The sequence below is a fragment of the Rhinolophus ferrumequinum genome, chromosome 22, assembly GCF_004115265.2.
Source record: "Rhinolophus ferrumequinum isolate MPI-CBG mRhiFer1 chromosome 22, mRhiFer1_v1.p, whole genome shotgun sequence".
NCBI classification, from domain to species: Eukaryota; Metazoa; Chordata; class Mammalia; order Chiroptera; family Rhinolophidae; genus Rhinolophus; species Rhinolophus ferrumequinum.
Window position 1 is genome coordinate 10,032,495 of NC_046305.1, and position 22,922 is coordinate 10,055,416.

Consider the following 22,922-nt stretch of genomic DNA (forward strand, 5'->3'; position numbering starts at 1 on the left):
GGAAGCTCATCAACACTTGCTGACAATCTTAAGCTTCTCTATGCTAAGTTGTTAACATTAATCTATTTTTCTGTTATGTGTCATTGGTGATTTACAAACTTCTCTTTTGGCATAGGGATATTTTCTTAAAAGGACTACTTATCAGCAAGAAAATGTGTAAAAGCAGGTTAAGGTGGACAGTTGCTAGAGCTCTACTTGCTCCAGACCCTCCCAGAGCAGGCAAAAGAGTCTTCCATTCATTTGTGCATTCATTCAACAATTATTTACTACTGAACCCCTACCACGTGCGAGACACGGGGATGCAACAGGAAACGAGACACATTAGACCCCTTCTCTGATGTAGCTTCAAGCCTAGAACACAGTTTTTAAATTACTGTTTTAAAAGGCTGGTCTTGGGCAAAATTCTGAATGGGAATCCTTTCCTCTGCACTCTCATTCCTCACGTTTCTCAACAACCGCAGCAGGCCCAATAACTCTTAAGATAGTAACAGAAATACCTTCTGACAAAAAGAGAAAGTACATTAGCAGTTCTAAAAATCGTACTTATTCCTTAGAAAACAAGTCAATAAGTACCTGGAGATCAGTTTTTAAGTACAACTTAAAAATTCAGAGCATTCTACAATAAAGAATGTATTAACAGTTACCCTAAATCTGGATCAGCACTGTCATTATAAACTGAAGTTCAGTAAAAACAATCTTTATAACTGGTTACTACAAAAAAGTTTAATTTGAATAGTTTCAAACTACGGCCAAAAAATGGCATCTAAGCGTAATATCTACAATAAATTAAAACTCAAAAAAATGTTCATTATTACAGCCACGTTAGATAAGACGGCAACGGGGATATCAGAAACACAAAAGAATTAATTCCTTTGGGTGTCTCAAAAGTAAAGTGTTTTCTGAAACTTACCCAAAGTTTCAACAGATCTTGATGGGACTCATAGAACAGTAGAACTCAGGAGCCAGAATGCCTTAGTTCAAACTTTAGCTGTCATTTACCAGCATTGTGTTGATCTTAGACAAGTTAGAAGATTTTTTGCTACTTTAATGTCTTATCTGTAGAATGGGATTACTAGCAATGCCTATTCCATAAGGGTTATATAAAGATGAAGAGTTAGTGAAATATTGACAATGTCTTGTAAAATACTTACAATGGTATCTGAAAAACAGTAATCAAACACTACATCACAAGTGTAGTGACTGATCTAGCAGCAATGGATGCCACAATATATACCCATTTTCTTCTTAGGAAATTAGTAATGTCTGATGTGATTCTATTTCAAAAATTTGAGAAAATAGAAGCAAAAATGTTCAAATAATTTCTAAAGTACAAATGGAGTGTATAACAATTTTAACTGTAACAATGTAGGCATGTAAAATTCAAACCAAGAATTCAAGAAATAGGCACTGCTACTAAGTGTTGAAAATTTAAACTATACTTTAAAACCATTCCTCTCTAGAGGCCACTGAATACCTAACTTAAGAAAATGTGAAAGTGACATCATTCCTGTATGAAAGATGAGTTCTCTATGAAATTCACTATATCCATATATCCATACATGTCTATCGTCTAATTAGTTGAGATATCGTCAAAGCAAACAAATGCTGCCACCTTGTGGACTTATGAGTATGGTATTAACCCCAAATTAAACATAAGCAAAGAAAAAATTTTAAAAGCCACGTTTCTAGTTCAGCCTTTTCTCTCAGTGAGATTCTTACTGCAATAAATGACCAACACTAGATATATTTCTTGCAATTTTACAGTAAGAATAATTTCTTCTGCAATGTAATAAAATAATGCACCAAATTCAACATCATTTGTCATCTCTAACATCCCTCTACCGCAAAGAAATTCCTCATTAAATGTCCTGCTTTGAGAGAACTTAAAAGCCTTTAAAATAAGTTTACTACCAATGATGTGTTTGAATGTGAGAAACTAGGTAAAGCAAAAAAATCTGTGAAAGTTTTGAAGTCCCTTCAATTCTTTGGATATTATTTTCTTTTGTTGCTACTTACTAGTCTTCATCTGTCCTGCCTAATAAACCTTGAATTTTGGAAATTGTTCTTTCAGAAATGTTATTAAAAATACTGTCTGATTCCACTTACATGAGATAGTCAGAGTAGTCAAAATCAGAGACAGAAAGTAGAACGGTGGTTGCCAGAACTGGGGGAGGTGAGTTATTTTTTTAATGGACACCAAGTATCAATTTTACAAGATATCAAGTATTAAGGAAATGGATGGTGGTGAAAGTAGCACAATAGTAGGAATGTATTTAACACCACTGAACAGTAACTTGTTAAGATGGTAAATATTATGCATATTTTAACACAATAAAAAAAATTTTGGAAAAAAGAAATTTGTGGGATGCAGCTAATGCAGTAAATGGAGGAAATTTTATAACACAAATATCTATATTAGAGAAGAAAGGTTTCAACGAATCACTTCAGTTTCTGTCTTAAGAACCTAAAAAGGTAAAGGCAAATTAAATCTAATGAAAGCAGAAAAAAGGAAATAAAGAGTAGAAATCAATGAAACAGAGAACAGAAAAATACAGAATGTCAATAAATCAAGAGCTAGCTCTTTGAGAAAATAAATAAAATCGATAATCTTATAAGACAGACTATTAGGGAAAAAAAATAAAGGGAAATAAATTTCCAACATCAGAGATGAGAGAGGGAGTATCATTACAGAATTTAACGATATTAAAAAGAAAATAAAGGAATGAACACTTGTATGCAAATAACTTCAACAACCTAGATGAAATGGACAAATTCCTTGAAACATAAAAACCAAAAATAATGCTTAAGACGAAAGGTTACCTCGTTAGCCCTACATATCTTAAAAATTGAATTTGTACTTAAATGTCTTCCCTCAGAGAAAACTGAAGGCCGAGACTGCTTCCATGGGGAATTCTACAAAATACGTAAGAAGGAAATAACACCAATTCTTTACAAACACATCCAGAAAACTGAAGAGGAGGGACCCTTATGAGGAGAGCATATCTTGTCACCAAACCAGACAAAGACATTCTAAGAACACAAACTGCGACCTATCAGGTGGATACTATGAATCAGTCCATTTAAAAATGAAGAAACTGAGGGCTAAGGAGATTCGAAACTGGCCTAAGACCACAGAACTAACATTTGGCAACTTGACTTCAGAACACAGACTCAACCATAACACTGTAACTACTTCTCAAATTCAATTAAATTCTAAATACTCCTGCAAAAGAAAAGTCAAGCGTACTGCCCAAAACTTACCTAGAGACTATGCTGGAACCATTATAGAGATCACTAGCATATGACAATGTAGCCAAAGGTCGTACTGAATTATATCGAGTAAACTTGGACAAGCATTCCTGAAATTCATCCAACTGGCTTGCTGTTCGACTGTCATCTATACAATGAAAACAAAAAAATAAATAAATGAATTGAATTGCAACATAAGTCAAAGGGAAATATCCACAGATTAAAAATTATTTTCTAAATATAAACAATTCTTTAAAAGTATTTTAAAAAGACTTATATGCTCTAATTCATTAGCTGACATTTAATTTCAATAAAAATTTCTTAGTGGTTCTTTGAGACACTGTTTCTTTCAACACCTATGAAAATATACTAGATAGTCTCTGTTTTTTAAAGCAGTGTTTTCTTGGAAAAACAATAATAGTACCTGTAAATCATGAGAAATTATATCATCTATTAAAACAAAAATCCAACAATGAAGAAAGTGAGGGTGGAGAGAGGAACATATATACCGGATACAGAATTTGTTAGTTTGAAGGAACATGTTTCCAAGGACACATCTGCATGCCCATGTTTATTTACTGTCAAAATACAATTTATAATAACATAATTAAGACAAAAAATAATTGGTTTTTAAGTAAAAAGGAAGCAAAATACTTATTCACATACTTTGAAGTATTTAAAATCCAATTACTGAAAAGCAGTAGAAACTGCAATGTATGAATTACTAATTCTCAAAAACAAACAATGTAGTTTAACTCAAATGTCTGGGTAGAATATGGAAAATAATACTTCCATCTAGGAGGACATTGTACACTTTGAGTAAAGTCCGTTTCAAGAAACTATTCATAACTAAATCATGTGGAATTTAAATCTCAAAATCAAGTTATGAAGGACCTGGAATTCAGCTAATCTATTCTCCAATCTAGAAAAAGGTCTACAGTAAAAGCATGAATAAAAAAAATCACTTTTTCAAAACTGCTTAAAGTTTGGACTTGTATTTTCCTTTCCAAAAACTGAAAAGTAAAACACAATTAGTTTAGTTAGCTTCCTAGAATGAAATGTGCTATAAGCCTGCTACAACACTGTTTTCATACCTTCTTCCTTATTCTAAGTATCATGTAGTACATGATACATATACAAAAAATGAAAAAAAAAAAGTGGGGTGGCCACATGGCTCAGGTAGTTAGAGCGCGAGCTCTGAACAACAGGGTTGCCGGTTCGATTCCCACATGGACCAGTAAGCTGCGCCCTCCACAACTAGATTGAAGACAACGAGCTGCCCCTGAGCTTCCAGAGGGGTGGACAGATGGTTCAGTTGGTTAGAGCGCGAGCTCTCAACAACAAGGTTGCCAGTCCAATTCCCGCATGGGATGGTGGGCTGTGCCCCCTGCAACTAAGACTGAAAACAGCGCCTGTACTTGGAGCTGAGCTGCGCCCTCCACAACTAGATTGAAGGACAACGACTTGGAGCTGATAGGACCCGGAGAAACACACTGTTCCCCAATATTCACCCCCCAAAAATATATATATATATAAAATAATAATAAAATAAAGAAATAAAAAATTTTTCTGGAGAAAATTAGGTTATTTTGAAGATAATTGTTAACAAGAAATTTATCTAACAATTATTATAAAGAAACACAATTGCTTGAGGAAACTAAGTAAGCTTTTGTCCCTGATATTTTACGTTTTAAATATTTAAACAGTAACTAAGCAAATTCATCTAACAACCTATTTTAAAAGGGTCCAATTTTGTAATATTTCCATTCTAAAAACAGCAAAAGTAACAAAAAGTAACAAATCTAATTAGCATGCGCTATCATAATATTTCTGAGATAAAGCTCCTGTTGCATATAAATATTCTCAGGAAACTCTATAAATTATAAATATAACATAGGTTATTGGGAAAAAATTAACGATACTACAAAGTGGTTTGGATGTAACAGTTAATAGATTCTCAAAAAAAAAAATCAACTGTATTACAAAGTGGCTTGGATGTAACAGTTAATTGGTTATTTTTATATATAATCCTACTACTGTAAACCGTGTAATGCAATACGCATAAATACTTACTGGAAAGGCAGTTACTTTAGATATTCTATAAAAATTGTTTTAATGCTAATCTACTCTTTTACATTTTGACATCCATTCCTAAGTACATAAATTTCACAAGCATTCAGGAATGTGTATTCTGTTGAAGATCATAATTCTTTTTTAGGGTAGCTGAAATTCTGGACATCATACCACCACTCATTAACACCTATTTTCAGTAGAAGTTATGAAGAAAACACTAAAAATAGGTATTTCACTATCTGAAAGTACAGGAACTAGATTTCACTTATCTGGTCATGAAAAGGTCGGTTTTGTTTGCTTGGTTGGCTGATGATCTACATTCATGTGTTTTGATGATCTACATTCATATGTATCTGCTGGCATAGCACCTTTCCTGTTCTAATTACAGATTAGTTTGTAAAAGTATATTCAATCTCTCTTTTCTCTCTCCTAATGCTTTATAATTTACCTCCTCTTTCAATTACAATTAAGAGTCCAAGGCATTCATTTCTTAAATCTTCATCTTTCGGTTTCATAGTTGAAAATAAAAGTTGGGGCAGGATGGGGTGGGGTGGACTCTCATTTGAAAATATACAGAAGGACAATCAAACTCTTAGGTACCTCACTACACAGAGATTAAAATTTCCTTTCCATAATCAAGGAATCTAGGAGGAACTTCATATTCAGCAATATAATTAGTGGAGTCCGTGTGCACATCTGATAAACATGAGATCCCTAAAAACTAAGGAAAACATGTAGTAACCACAATATGTATTTTTGCCCTCAAAAATAAAAATCTAATTTTCTTCCTGGTGTTATTATTCTACCTTCCTGTAAAGCTACATCCCCAAAATAAGTTAAATTGGTTTGTGATTACTTTTACTATCCCATAGCATGCCTATGCTGCTGGTTGCTTAAAACTTATTAATAACAGTAGCCTACCACAATCTCTCTTTCAAACTTTTTTTTTTTTAATGTCTGCCACTTGCCTGTGTTTGTATTTTGACATCGTACCAGCATATAACATCTGAAAGGGCTAACACACACTGTCTGTCAATCAGAATGTAGGTCTCAGACCACTTTCAATTTAACAGCTTCCTAACGCAGTTTACGGCCTATTACAGAGGCTCATAAGGAGATGAATTCCCAGCCAATAAAATGAAAGCTTTCATTTGTGTAATAACCTGTTGATTAATTTCAAATATACTTATCAACAAAGCTTGGCTTTCTCCTAGTCTTAATAGGAAAAATGCTATGTAAATCTAATATATATATTTTTTTCTCTATCACCAATCCCGAGGCAAATTTGTGCAAAGGATCTGGCAATGTGTAGATTATAATACAAACATGCCTATTAAAGAGGAAACCAAGGCCAAAATTTTAACAACTAATAAAATCAGACATTTTTTTCCCCTTGGTGGCTCTCATTTTAAGCACATGTACTACTAATGACATCAACTGATTGAGCACCCAACTTATACTAAGCATTGTATTTTCATGTATTACCTAACTAAAAAAAAAAAAAGAAAAGAAAAGAAACTATACGGTTGGTATTAATGTCCCAACTTCATTGGTGAGCAAAGATGCTGAGAAAAGCTAAACAAAAGGCAAAAAAAGTGTCCTATGCTATCACATCCATGTCTATACATAAGTTATTTCCTCTAACCATGCTTCGCTTAAACTTACCTTTTTTAGTTAATGCTACCCTAGATTAAATACAACTCTTCTGAAATCCCCCAGTGATTATACCCTCTTACATGTCCCAGTTTCAACTCGGCCTGGCTTTTTCACTCCCAGCTATTAGTGGATGTTCTCCTTTATTTTCATAATACCCTTTACATATTTATATAACATACAATATCACATAGAATCATTTATCTGTTGCTGTCTCCCACTAAATTTGTAATACTCATTGACAATAAGAACCAGTTGTTATATCTTTTTATTCTTAGTACAGAGGACATTACTTAAAACTTAATAAATGTTGAACAGAAGGCAACTGAATGGAGCTTATTTTTGCTAGCTATATATTCATGGCTGATATTTTTTACTTTATATAGCTCACTATACAAAGAGTAAAAAGTCCCCAACACAAAAAGAACAAAAACAGCTTTGGGAAGCGATGTTCTCTGAGACCACTAAGAACACCCACATTGCCTGGTGGACTACGCCGAAACATAGACTTTTACTTTACAAATATCATGTTTCCCCTAAAATAAGACCTAGCTGGACCATCAACTTTAATGCGTCTTTTGGAGCAAAAATTAATATAAGACTTGGTCTTATTTTACTATAATATGAGACCGGGTCTCATATAAGACCAGGTATAATATAATGTAATACTGGGTATAATATAATATAATATAATGTAATATAATACCGGGTATAATATAATGTAATATAATGTAATATAACATAATACAGTGTCTTATATTAATTTTTGCTCCAAAACACGTATTAGAGCTGATGGTCTGGCTAGGTCGTATTTTCGGGGAAACATGGTAGGACTTTCCATAAATCCAGCAGAAGAAACTAGAAATGCATCTGAAACACAAATGTGAGATGTTTTAAGAAGCCCTCAATATGTACCTGAGATACGAGACATCCTTGTAGAAAAGTAACATTGCTCTAAGTCTTCAAAATGAGCAGTGAGTCGTTTCCGTCTTGATGCTAATGTGCTGTTATACCAAGGCTGTTTCTTTGTCTAAGGTGATAACGAGAAAAGACACTTGTAACTCAGGACAAACTATACTCAGACTATCCAAATGCTTTCATGTCTAACTGCAAAAGTTCATCATATTAACATAATCACAAATGGTAAAAACCCATAGTTCTTATACCATACTTTCAAATTTTTGTTTTAAAGTGAAAATAGGCTCTGAACGCCAATTTTATAAGAATAAAATGAAAAGCATCTTTCAACTCTCCAATTGAAATGAAGATAGAATCCATCAGAACTGCCATTCCAAAATTCAGAATTTTAATATGCAGAAATTGTTAGAAAACAATTATCAAAAGAAAACTACGTTTTCCTTCCATTTTGAAAGTGGGGACGGGAGACCAAGAAAGAGAAGATGAATGTATATTCAAGTCACTCGGGAACTTTTATGCAGGTGCAAAAAACACGTCAAAGTAGCCACAAGATTGTTTAATAGGAGACGGACAAACATAACTCCATGTTTACTGCTAGAAATCAAAGCTCTGTGTGAAATCTTGAATTTATAGGGAGGGAGGGAAGGAAAGCATATACCTTTTCTTTCCCTAACCCCTTACCCCCATTTCTGAACTGCAGGACACTGAGCCCCCTTGGGTTCTGGTGACCCCATCACCGGGGACTTTTTATTCGATGGTTGATTTTGCTGTGCCGGTACTTCCACTTGTTAGCATTTTGTAACATACATGCTGACCCTTTCCCTTCCCCTCCTTTCCCGAAATTAAAAAAAAATTACTGTTCATCATCCCTATATTGTTGCCTTGTACCCTTTGAATAACAAGAACGGTTTTTGACTGTACAAAGTATGTATTTAAGTTAAAATTGATTATTAGATTAAGGGGCAGCAATATGTATGCACTAAATAGTCTGACTTATACTTTAGAACATCAGAATTACTAAATCAGATATACATACAGATAAAGACCATAAACCTGTACTATACTGGCATATAAATCATTAAAAAAAACCCAAAATATTTAAAAAATCAAAACAAAGAACAACAAAAAATCCACAAAGTACAGTTGACTCTTGAAAAAACAGGTTTGAACTGGTCTACTTATACGCAGAATTTTTTCAATAAATACTGTAAATGTATTTTCCTTATGATTTTCTTAATAACTTTTTTCTAGATTACTTTATTGTAAGAATACAGTATATTATACACACAACATTTAAAATATGTGTGCCCCCACATTGTTCAAGGGTTAACTGTACATAATGTGACCTATATACCATGTTAACTGAAAGGATAAAACAATTCTTCCACAAATGGTTATCTATTACGCTTGATGCACAGAAAAAGATACAGAGATAAAACACATAATGAGAACTTGAGATGACACAAGTTCACCAATAACTGTACCACAAATGCGTTAAGTCAAAAATGTTAAGGCACTACCATGAACGAAACCCTAAAGGAAAGCCCTGCTAAAACTAGATGGTAGGTAACAATCATATTTTAAAGAAGTGCTTGGATCACAAGAAAGTAACACAATTTCCAAAGACAACAGATAAAAAACTAAACAGGAAGGTGAACTCAGAGAGGTGATGGTAAACAAAATATAAGGGTGCAGACAAGAGGAAAGAGGAAGAGGACAATACCTACTTCCAGATAAATACCTACAACAGAACAAGTACTAGAACTGAGATTTAGAGACTGAAACAAGAATTTGCAAGCTGGAAGATAAATCAGAAAGAATTACCGAGAATGAAAATTAAAAGTCAAGAAGACAAAAAATTATAAAGAAGAGGATAAGAGACATAAAAGAAAAAGATTTAAATACTCAGAGACCCAGAGAGTAAAACAGACTGAAGAATAGTTAAAGAATTGATGTTGACAATTTTCCAGAACTGAATACAGGACGCAGACATTCTGTTGAAGATCATAATCCATAAACAACACATAAGGTACAAATTATTCATATCCTGAATACATTGTTTTAAAAAGACTCCTACAAGTAAATAAAGCTGATAGAAAAAAAGAGGAAAATACATGAAATGCTATTTCACAAAAGATAAAACATGAATGGTTATAAGAAAAGATGCTGCCATTATAGTGACAGGAAAATGCAAATTAAAACCACAATTAAATTCTACTTATTAACCACTAAAGTGGCAACCATTTAGAAATTAAACAGTATACTATAAAGAGAGCAAATTAAGCTTGATAGTTATACAAAACGATCACGTGGTGTTAGCCTGTAAATTATGCAAAATCTTTACAAAACTAACGAAAAATTGATTCTCAATGAATGGAATTAAATTGAAAAAACAGAAAGCAGCACTCAGAACTAAATATACCATTTCACATACTTAAATGACCAAGAATACAAAAGCAATGACATCTTCAAACAATAAATAAAATCCATGTTTATACAATGAAAGGAATAACTGTTACCATGGCACAGTTCCCCAACAATTCCACTAAGAGAGCCCTACTCTAAATGAAGCTGAAAGTGTTCTGTATGGTTAACTGAAACGTACAAATTTTTTAATATATAAATATCTCCTTCCTTCCAAACTAATTTCATAGATGAAACAATGCAGAATGAAAACTTAATTACTTACACAGTAAGTAATCTTTATAAGATCAAGGACCAAGTACAAAATAATAAAACAAATTAATTGTTAAACACACATTTTTATAAAAACAGATTAATGAATGGCATTAAAGGAAAAAGCTGAATAATTTAGAACAGTGATTCTCAAAGCGTGGTCCCCAAAGTGTGGTCCTTAAGCCCTTGTCTCTCAGACCCTTTCAGGATATCTGTGGGATCAAAAGTATGTTTATACTTTTAATATAAATAGTAAGAAGTTATATATGCTGTTTTCATTGTCCTTATGTATGTGCATGTGATGCAAAAGCAAAGTAGGTATAAAACTGCTGGACTCTGAGCACAAATCAAGGAAATGGCACTGGTAAAAGACCACTGGTAAACATTTTATTTTTCACCATTACTTGTAATAACAATAATAATAATCATCATCATCATCATCTATGTACCTATATATATTTTATAAAAGTTAGGTTCCCTCAAGAATACTCTTTTCTTGGTACTTTAAAAAAAACTGAGGTATCATTGACATATAAAATTGTATTTGTTTCAGGTGTGTAAGTGATTCAATATTCGTATGTATTACAAAATAAGGACCACGATAACTCTAGTTAACATCTGTTACCACACACAGTTATAAATTCTTTTTTCTTGTAAGTCTTAAGGTCTACTCTCAGTAACTTTCAAATATGCAATAGAATATTAGTAACTATAGTTACCATGCTGTACATTACATCCCCTGGACTTATTTATTTTAGAACTGGAAGTTTGTACCTTTTGATCTCCCTCACCCATTTTGCCCACTCAGCAACTCACGCCTCTGGCAACTACCAATCTGTTATGTGTGTCTATGAGTTGTTTTTTGTTATTTTTAGGATTCCACACATAAGTGAGATTTTACAGTATTTCTTTGCCCAACTTGTTTCACTTAGCATAATGACCTCAAGGCCCATCCATGTTGCAAATGCCAAGATTTCTTTCATGGCTGAATTATTAATATGACTGTGAGTGTGTGTGTGTGTGTGTGTGTGTGTGTGTGTGTGTGTGTGTGAGAGAGAGAGAGAGAGAGAGAGAGAGAGAGAGAGAGAGAGAGAGAGAGAGAGAACTACATCTTCTGTATCCATGTGCTTTTAGTGTCAAATACAAAAGATCATCACCAACACCAGTGTCAAGGAGCTTACTACCTATGTTTTCTTCTACGAGTTTTATGGTTTCAGGTCTTCAGTTCAAGTCTTTAATCCATTTTGAGGTAATTTTTGTGTATGGTGTAAGACAGCGGTACAGGTTCATTCTTATGCATGTGGTCAATTTTCCCAACACCATTTACTGAAGAGACTGTCCTTCCCCCATTGCATATTCTTGGCTCCTCTGTCATAAATTAATTAACCATATACGCATAGGTTCAATTCTGGACCCTATTCTGTTCTACTGATCTACATGTCTGTTTTTATACCAATATTACATTGTTCTGATTACTCTAGCTTTGTAATGTAGTTTGAAATCAGGAAGTGTGATGCCTTCATCTTTGTTATTCTTTCTCAAGATTGCTTTGGCTATTTTATTTTACTCCACTTGGAACGTTCATTAAAAATATTAAACTGATATAAAAAGCTTTTTTGTATTTAATTTTGAAGCATTAAATCAACTACCTATCAGGCTTATGATACTTTTCCCAGTTTGGGTTTAAATTTTTGTTTATGGTGCTTTCTTTTTCAGGAGGGCGCAGCTCACAGTGGCCCATGTGGGGATCGAACCGGCAACCTTGTTGTTAAGCGCCCACGCTCTAACCAACTGAGCTAACCAGCCATCCCTATGGTGCTTTCTTATACATAAGCTTCTTTCTTAATTTCTATAGTTCTATTATTATTTAAACCATTATATAGTTTATCTGGACTCGTACAAAAGTGATAAAATAGAAACCTAAATTTCCTGCAAACGGTTTCCCGGTATGACAACACCATTTACTAATCTACCCTTTCACCACTGATCGATATAGACTACCTTCGTCACAGGCTAAACTCTTAGTTTCCAGTTGGCTTTTAAATTTTTACTGTGGTCCTTTTGTTACAGCACTCGTAGAATACATTTTAATAACTTATTGGGTAAATGTCATTTTAGTTATTATACCTCTGAATCACTCATTCTCCCAATGAATTAAAGTTAGTTGGTAACACTCTCTGCACACCATTAAAAAATATTTGTGAGACTTTTTTTTACTTGAATTGTATTCAATTAATAGGTATGATACTTGGTCTATTTAAATTGTTCTACAATTGTTTTAATCTATTATTTTATTTTTCTTGAAAATTATAAATCTCATTAAGACTGTCATTTTTAGTAGTATGCATAGCACTAAATTATTATAATCTGTTCCATATAACAGCCAATTTCAATTGTATATTAAAATGTTTGTGTAGATGGGCTCTTTTTGTATGTTTCTCTATATTTACCATCATAAATCTTTCCGAGCTTCTTGAGTTGAATGCCTACTTCATTTACTTTCACTCTTACAATACATTTAATGATATAAATTCTTGAGAACAATTCTGATCACATTTCATAAATTTTGAAATGCAATATTTTCACTAGCATTATTTTTTATTTGTAGCAGCTTTATTGTAGCAGTTTTATTGTAGAACTACTCTTTGATACAAAGATATTCAGAAGAATTTTTAGTTTGCTCTCTTCCAGCTTATGTGTCTGTGTCTAAATATTTATTTATTTGGGGTTCTGATATAGAGAATGTAGTCAACCCAGTTTTCTAAATGCTCCAGGGCTAGTATCAATAATGTCTATCCTTTGATGCAAAGTATAAAGTAAAGCAGGTACCTATCAAACCAAGTTTAACTGATCTCATTCAATGAAAAACCTTAAATCTTTCTAATGGCCTCAGAAAGTCATGCACCAAGTGGCCTGTTAGAGTTTACCTCCTTTCTACTTTTCTATCCCTTGCTCACTCCTCTCCAGCCACAATGGACTTCTGGACTATGTGAGGCATGCTCTTACCTCAGGCCTTATTTATTGGTTATCCCTCTGCCTAGAACTTCTTCCCAGAGGTTCCCATATGGCTTGCTCCCTGACTTCTTTATTTAAAGGTAATCTATTTTTATTACTGTTAGTATCTCTCCAACTAGACTGGAAGCTTGGTTACAGCAGGGGTTTTGTTTTTGTTTTCAGTAACGTATCCCCAAAGTCTAAAATAGTGCCTGGTAAACAGTGGGTACTCAAAAAAACCAAGTACAAAATAAATGTTACCTAACTACTGCTATTACTACTTTACTTCTTGAGCTGTATTTTAAAATCTCCCACGATGTTTAAGTTTTAATCAATTTTTTAAAACATTTCTAACGGTTTTATTTTATATAAATCCCAATGCTTACACTCAAATCTAGTGTTTTTATGGCTGTTCAGAAATAGATACAAACCCATCTATGAACTTACTATTAAAAAGGAATAGGCCAAATACATGCATACCTACAAAGATAACACAAGTGCACAGTAGTTACACAAACTATGAAGGTAATAGAAATAGTCATCTAAGTAGTAGGAAAAGTAGAAACAAAAGCTGTGTGATCCAAAAGAATTGTCTTTTCACTTTGATAAAAATAACTGTACTATCACAGTAAGTGAATAGACAAATGAACATGCATTAAAAAATGCCTTATTTTTTTTCCTGTTACTATAAAGGACAATAATATTAGGGCCAATTTGTAAAATATGAATAAGATGTAGGAATTAGATAATATCACTATAACAGGGGTGTCCAAACTGCGGCCCGCGGGCCAACTGTGGCCCACAATCCATTTTTAACTGGTCCACAGCAAATTCCAAAAATACATTTAGTTTACTTAAATAAACCAGGTGAGGCAATACGTACTTCACCTCGAGTGAGTGGCCCGGCTGTTTGTGTATTTTACCGCATATGGCCCGTGGTGAAAAACGTTGAAAAACGTTTGGACACCCCTGCACTATAACAATGTTAACTACCTGAATTTTAAAATTAGATTATGATTATGTAAGATAGTATTATCCTTGTTTTGAAGGAAATACACACTGAATTAGCTGTAAAGTATGTCTGTACCTTATTAATAATACAGACAAAAACTTACATGTGTATATATAACATAAAAGAGCCAGAATTAGAATGATAAAGCAAATGTGATCAAATGTTAACATCTGGACAATCTGAATAAAGGATATAAAAGAATTCTTTTTATCATTCTTGTAACTTTTCTCTAAGTCTGAAATTATTTCAATATAAAAAGTTAAAAAAAAAAACCCACAAAAGTCCAGCCGCAAAATTACATTTGACAAATATCAGCATCCCCAAATCACAGATGAAGAGAGTAAAAGTCAAAATAATCATACAATTAATTAGAAGAGAGGTGAAGCTAGAGTCTGTTTTACTCAAACCTGTAGTTTACTTTCCGCAGAAAAGCTTAATGTTTCAACATAATGATGAGTAAGTCATCAACAGATTATAACTTTCTTATCCCTGAGAGAAACAATGCACTGACTATTCATGATTTCCTCTTACAGTATTTCTTTCCTTTCAAGATATGATGTTACCGTTACCAGTGTGTTAAAAAAAATTTTTAACTCATCATTGATGAGTAAATTACCTGATGATGCATCAGGGCTATTCGAGTCCTAATCCATGCTGCAGCATTCAAAACAGCTGTCATTATGACAGGTCATTCCAGTAAAGCAGTCATGATTTTACAACTCAGATGCTTATATTTATGGTACCACTAAAACATACTGTTAACTATATCATTTACCTGAGAACTGCCACCGAAACCTGGAGGTTGGCTGTATTCTGTGGAATCAATAATACTACTGAAAAATGAAGAGAGAAAAATGTGACTTCAGTGTTTACATTATTTTAGCAACAGGAAAAGCAAACCTAAAATACACCACAGATAAATCCAGTATTTCTAATTTCTAAGCAAAAACATATTTATCGCCAATAATTAGACATCAAATATATGCATAACCCATAAAGAAAAAAAAAGTCATCATATATCTAAACAACTTACTCCTTCAACCCACCACCTTAAACATGTACACCATGAAAGAATGTTAATAGAAAAATAATCACAAGTCAGGTGTATTCACAGATATATTTGCTTCAGTTTCATTTTCAGATAGGTTAATAAGTTGCCTGGAACCCTATTTTGGGAAAAGAGTGTAAGCATGCAATTAAAAGCTATGGTTAACAGATCCACTATGCACTAAAGAGCTATGAGCCCCTGGCCAAGTACCTTACAACCACTCCGTTTCCTATCTGCAAAGTGAGATGAGTGGGGCCTAGCTTATGTCTAGACCATCTAGAGTCCCTTCCAGCTCCAAAATGTTATGATAATCATCTCATGTGAAATTAAACTACCAGTGGAATGGAATAAATGGTAAAATACCAATAATCTTTCTTTCATAATCCAAAACCTATATATCAGTTTCCTCCGTCCTGGTCAAACATAATTTGCTTTTTGTATTGGTTCTTTTTATTTGGTTATATCCTCTGTACATTCTCCTTCCTAACCCTAGAAAAACCTCTAAAAGTCCAGACTATCTTTTTCTTCCTATTAGTTCTATCTTATCACTTCATCACGCCTATCTCCTTCCCATTTTTAAATAAAAGAAATTGGCCTCTGAAGACTATTAACACCTGAAAATGGTATAACATATATGTCACCCCTGAAAAACCAACAGCTATTTACACTTGGTAAAACTTTTTTCTTATTTCTACTATAAAAATGTATATATTCTTGTCTACTCTAATAAAGTTAAGCAATTGAGAGTACTGATTAAAATGGTTCTCTCAACAAAAATACAGATAATCATTATTTTACGTTAGTACCCAAATAACCTCAGAGGTTATAACATGAAAGGCATTCTTAAAATCAGAGTGGGTTTGAATTTCACCTCTTAGCAGCTAAATGACTCTGGGCAAGTTACTAATACTTTTTGGCCTCTAGTGTGTGTGAAGTTCTCAGTACAATGCCAAAAAATGGTAAAAATTCAATAAATTTTACCCTCTATTAATAAAATTAATCTCATTCAACCTTAGGTTTTCAAAAATATAATAAATCAGATGGAATTGTCCTCAAATAGTATCAAGAAAGCAACACATATTAACAGATCTTAATTCACTGTGTTCTTGACTGCTTCAATAGGAAGACTCAGTTATACAAGAAAGAGCCTTCTAAGCACTTACACTGCAAATTAAAGAATCAACACAATCTTGTAATGCGTTTCTCTGATGAAATATAACCAATGCTCACCTTCCTTGCACAGTCATGCACTGGTATGACAAGATCACATGCTATTTTCAGTATACTCCATCCAGGGACTAATAGGGCTAAAAATGAGGAAATGCCATGCATTCAAAAAGCTGTTACTTTTACTAATAAAACTCAATCCCTTGGCATTTGTATAAACATTAATAAAATTATGTAGCTGCATATCTAGAGGTCAATGGACAGAGCAATTCTAGATATGATTTTTATGGTGTTATAATTCAGATTTCTTTGACAAGCCTGAGCAATGATATTTATATATTAATGTGAATAGTGAGATAACATTTCAAATACATGGTAAAAAATACTCATTAATTTGCTGAAGCTATTGAAACAACAGGTTTTAAGTGGTATTTTACTAATATTATCTGCAGAGTCTGAAACTTATTTTATATCAGATATTAATCTTATTTACTGAGAAAAATTTGATAATATAGACAGGACTGTAACAGAAGAAATCTGAAAAATAAAGCGCTCTAATTCTGCTGTGTGTGTGTGTGTGTGTGTGTGTGTGTGTGTGTGTATAAAATAACATGATCAGAAGAGAATATTAGAAAGCACTGACTGGCTGGGTCCTCTTGATTCTATAGCTGGGTGTTATACTACTTAACTATGAGTTAGCCATAATCACCAGGTAGTAATAACTACAGTAGCAATAGCTACCATTTATTGAGCATTTATTATGCACTAGACACTGACCTAAATAATTTAAACCTCATAACTCTAAGGTAGATACTATTTTCATTCCCATTTCTCAAATGGGGAAACTCAAACCCTAAATGGTAATATAGTCGTATTTGGCCCAAGGTAACACAGTTAGCAAATAGTGCAGTTAGGATTCAAATCCATGTGGTCAAGTTCCAGAGTCTACACTGAACCACCATGTTAGACATGATTTAAGGAAAAAAGTGAAAAAAAGGGCAACCTATAAATATAAAAGAATCATTAACTATTTCAAACAAAAGTCAATCAAGTTACAAAAATTTAATAAAGACATCAAAAAGTGACAAGGGCAAGAAGAAAAGTTCAAGTTAATAACTATAACTGAGTTAGGAATATTATACTTCAATCAAAATGGAGAAAATAAGATAAAAAAATTCTAATGTTCTTGCTGGACGAGAAGCTTAACTAAAGACAGAAATGAAAACTATGCAGCTGTAACCCACGTTACAAAGGAAACTGAGTTATGCAACTAGATGTCACACACTACCCTTACTAAAATTATCTGTTTCCAAAAGCAAAGGTACATACTTCATAATTAAGACATACGTCAGTCAATTTTGTATGTAAGCTCTATCTATAATGGAAGGTACCTGAAAGAAAGCAGTAGTTCATTCTTGATAAAGATAATAGGTGACTAATTTTATCTTGGACTTTTATTTGAAAAAGGATGATTCACATTTAAATTATTGACAGACACATTTGTTAATTATAGAGAATTTTTAAAGTTGTGAACAAAATAAAGCAAGCATAGTGAGATCATTTAAGACTGAACATAAAGAAAATATAAGGTTTTTAAATAAAAAAGAGAATTGAATGGACCAAAAGTTCTGTGTACACATAAAATGAGACTAACTGCTGTCATGATTTGGTTTTTTTCATTAGTATGAATGTGAGACAGAGAAAAATAAAGCTACATTTAATAAATTATATAGGGCTATAGCCAAAGCCCGTTCCTTTCCAGTATTCTACATAAAATTATTGAACCAGTTCCCCAAAATAAAACATACCTAAGCAACATGTTACCTGACAATCTGACTTACAAATTTTAATAATTAATTAAAACCAAATATGGTTTTAATTTTTTAAAGCAGTAAATTTTGTCACTATTTTATTCCTTTTCTACCAAAGCAATAATCCTTAGTTAGTATAAACAGATCAGAGCTAAATTAACTTGTTTTCTCAAAATAATGCTTTTCTGTCAGTTTCTTAATATAGAACTTTTTCTCTGCTACAACAGTGTATCATATTACTTTCTTTACATAACAACTTGAAGTAATGAATTTCAAATTAATGGTAAATCCCATTTACTTACATTAATCAAAATTCTTGTGGTCCTAATTTTGCAGACACCTTAAGAGAGGCTAGAAATCAGTCTTCATGTTCAATTTTTCCTTCCTAATTCCACATACCCTTTAACATCTGACACAACTATTTAGACAAATCATCCAAAATCAATGTGACTAATCTATCTCCTAACAGCAGCAGCAGCTAATCTATTCAGTGTGTACTATGTGCCAGGCATTATTCTCATTTCTTTAAATGCACTATCACATTTTATCAGTCAAGACAGGTATTATTATCCTTATTTTACAAATGAGAAAACTGAGGTGTACAGAAGCTAATAAACTCGCCTAAGATCAAACTGCTAAGTTGTGGCAATACAACTCCAGAATCCTTATGGAAGACTGCCAAAGTGACATGTTTTCTCTTCTTGAAGAATCACTGCCACTGCCCTTCCATTTTTGAACCGCAAGTTCCTATTTATCTTCTTTTCAATGTTTTATTTTCAACTCTGATAATTTCTAAAACTCTTTCACCTCCCAAGGCTCTAGAGTAAGGATGCCTGCGTTAGAATACTGGTTATGCGCTAACTGTATAATGCTGGGCAAATTACTTCATCTCTATGACTCAATTCCTCATCTCTAAGACTCAATTCCTCATCTCTAAAATAAAAAGCATTTAAAAAAAAAAGAAAAAAAAAAAGAAAAAACAAAACAAAACCTATTACACAGCATTTGTTCTGAGGATTATACGAAATAATACGTGTAAATTACAAAACAGCACCTAATACACAGATGCTACTTTACTCTGACAGTTACAACTTTTGCAAATAAATACAGTTCTCCTCTAGACTTAATTTTAACTTTTCTGGCTCTCTTGTATCCAAGAACTTGATTTGAGGCATTTTTAAGACATTACAAATAATAGGCAACTTTACAAAGAAGTGAGTAAAATAAATAGAAATCTTTCCCCATCTTCCCCAAAGATGAAATAAGCTAAAGATAGTTATAAAACTTTAGTGTTGAATATCTGGGCTTTCTTTTATGAAAAAAAAAAAGTAAGCATATCTTATTCAGAGATTTATTTAAAAACCTGTCAGTAATACAGACGTACTATGTACAATACTAGTGTTGACATATTTTTAAAGTATGATCGCCCACGGCTGCATTTAAATCTCTGGGATCCACCTCAGACATATGGATCAGATTTGGGGAAAGGGTTCAAAAATTTGCATTTCAAATAAGTCTTGATTGAACCTCATGCACACTGAAATTTGGCCTAGTCACACTTCAGATTTCAGAATTGGAATGGATTATCAATAGCTTAATCATGCAGTGACAGCTACAGTTTATAACAAGAACCCAAAGGTGGTTTTTAAAATTGCTGGAATGCCTACTAATCAAAATAATTACTAAAGTTTTAGAGTTACATGCATTTTGACTGGAATTGAAAGACTACTTACACTGTATTTTAAGCAGAACAATTAAGTTGCCAGAATAACTTATCTTCCATCGTAAGGCTGTGTAACTCTGACAGCAGGATTCTGGGATCTGTCATATTCACAACTGTTTCCCCAGTACCTAAAATAGTGTTTTATACATGCTTGACACACCCCTAAAAACTGGCTGAGTGATTGAAGAATAAACTTCAAATATTCTAAATAAAAGAAATTGCACTGTTTCAAAAAAGGTTTTCATAACTTGTTACATTTCTATTACCTATCGACTTAATGAAAAATTACAGATGTATGAAGAGTACCCTCTATAGTATTGCTACGAAAGTTTGATTTCTGTGTTTTGTGTTTCTTTTTGTTTTAGTTCAAGTTAAAAACTCTGTAAGATTCTTCAATGTCCTCCGTTGCCTATTACATTAAATTCAACTCCTTCGAAAGGTATACGGTCAGAGTTAAGGCCAGTAACCCTTGTACCGCCAACAATAAACCATCAACTGGTTTTATTACTCCTCGCACACAATAAGCTTCATTAAAATATAACAAAACATCATTTATTTTCAGAAGTCCTCCATGAAGGTGTAGCAGATATTTCTTAAGATATGTCTGTAATCACCTAACCTTGGGCTACTTAAAAGAGATGAATCCAGAAAAAGTTTCTAGGCAAAAGGAACAGCATACATAAAGGTACCCTAACATCTTGTTTTGGGAGCTAAATTCAATTCTAAAGCACAAAAATAAAAGACAGGATACAGGTGATTATGGAAGACCATGCAAAAGGGCTAGATCTAAACCAATTTACATACAATGGAAAGCCACTGAAGGACTTTAAGCAGGAAAGAAACACGATCAGATTTCTGGCAATGCACTGACTGTAGGAGGATAGTTAAAAGACCATTGCTAGACTCCATGTGATACTGAGTCTAAACAAGGTAGCAAGGAAAGAATAGACAGGATATGACAATTATAGCTAATCATGGTATATAGAAGACAAAATCCCATGGGAGCAGATACCATTATTTGTTTTTTGTTTTTCTTTTCATTTAAACACATAATCTAATCATAAACCCAGAATCTCTGTAAGGGATTCAATGACCTGACATATAATGAAGGTCCTCCTTATAGCAAAAAAATACACAAATCTACAAAAAGGCTTTTTAAAAAGCAAACCTGCTTCAAAGGGAAACCGAAACACCACAGTCAGGAATAAAAACAAAAACTATCTGGCGTTTAGATCATAAAGCTAATAATTATGGAGAAAGTTATCATAATTGCAACTGTATGCTATTTCTTAAAAATAAAGAAAAATCAAATTGATAGTATAATATAACATTCTTCCCAGCATGTTCAATTTCACACCCTAATTTTAAGGGTCATTTCCCCATATACTTAAGGGCTACATGATTTTTACCAAGTGTCTCTCTTAAACCTTGAGGGATATTCAAATCCCTTGTTTTAAAGAAATAGCAAAACACTCTTTTGAAGAAAATATCATGTTTCCCTATTTTCCCTTCTTCAGCTGTTAAGAAGTCTAAAGTCTGCCAGAATCTCATTTAACAATAGCTCTGCACATTATTTTAGCAATTCTCCTACAACATTTTCATAGACTTCATGAAATCCTGTATCTTTTACACGATGTGCTACTTTATTTTACAATACAACCTCTTCTCATCTCTTCCACCAATAAAACCCTAGTCCAAGCCATCATCTCCTCTCCTCTGGACTGTTTCAATACTTTCTAACTTTCCTCCAGGCTTCTGATGGCAGGAGGTTGAAAGGGACACAGATAGACTCTACTCTGTCCCCCGCATGGAAACCCCAGGAAACATTTTAAAATCTAAATTAGATCCCGCTCAAAACTCTGCCATGACTTTCAATCATATTTACACTTCATTCATGTGACAGCTTAAATGTCGCTTCCTTGGAGAAGCCTGACTATCCAAACTAAAATGGAATCCTCTCCAAACTCCTAGTATAGTATCCCTTATATTTTTTCTTCAGGTACTACTTACTTGTCATGTACTACTACACTATAAATGTGCTTATTTAGTACCTCCCCCAACCTGCACACATACACCCCCCAGAAGGTAAGTTCCATATGGGCAGGTGCTTTGCCATCTAGATTCAATTCAACATGGAGAAGAGTGCCAATAAATAGAGCCAATTACGTGACTATACTACTATATTGTCACCTATTAATAAAAGCTTGGCTTTTATTAACGAGAGATTCAGTAACAAAAGCGAGAGATTCAGTAACAAAGACATAGATACAACAGATATAAAGACATGCTACTATTATGCAGAGAGAGATAGGATAATGGGAATTGTCAGTTTATTAGTGAATATTTTGTGATATGACAAGTTTTGCTTGCCTGCATGCACTCACGTAATAAACATTTCATTAACAAAGATCTCATGTATATCAGAAAGTGAATGTGAATGTTAAGCCTAAAAATAACAATATCCCACAGACGTAGTTATTCCCAAGTGTTTTAAAGAAAATCAAGTATGGAGAAAAACAAGCTGTAAAATTACACAGCAAAGTAACCCAAGAATCAAGTAGGACTGACGAGGCTCTCCATAAAATGGTTAATGGGAAA

The 22,922-nt window shown here is 33.2% G+C and overlaps 1 protein-coding gene across 3 annotated transcripts in view; it reads right to left on the reverse strand.

Moving 5' to 3' along the window:
* COP1 (COP1 E3 ubiquitin ligase) overlaps positions 1-22,922 on the reverse strand; it is a 120,270-nt gene that overhangs the window by 47,526 nt on the left and 49,822 nt on the right. For all 3 annotated transcript variants that reach the window (XM_033092936.1, XM_033092937.1, XM_033092935.1), the window contains exons 9-11: positions 15,351-15,408; positions 7,891-8,005; positions 3,262-3,397 (exon numbers count right to left, since the gene is read on the reverse strand). In XM_033092936.1, coding sequence (XP_032948827.1) covers positions 3,262-3,397; positions 7,891-8,005; positions 15,351-15,408 — 309 coding nt within the window. The remainder of the gene's footprint in view (positions 1-3,261; positions 3,398-7,890; positions 8,006-15,350; positions 15,409-22,922) is intronic.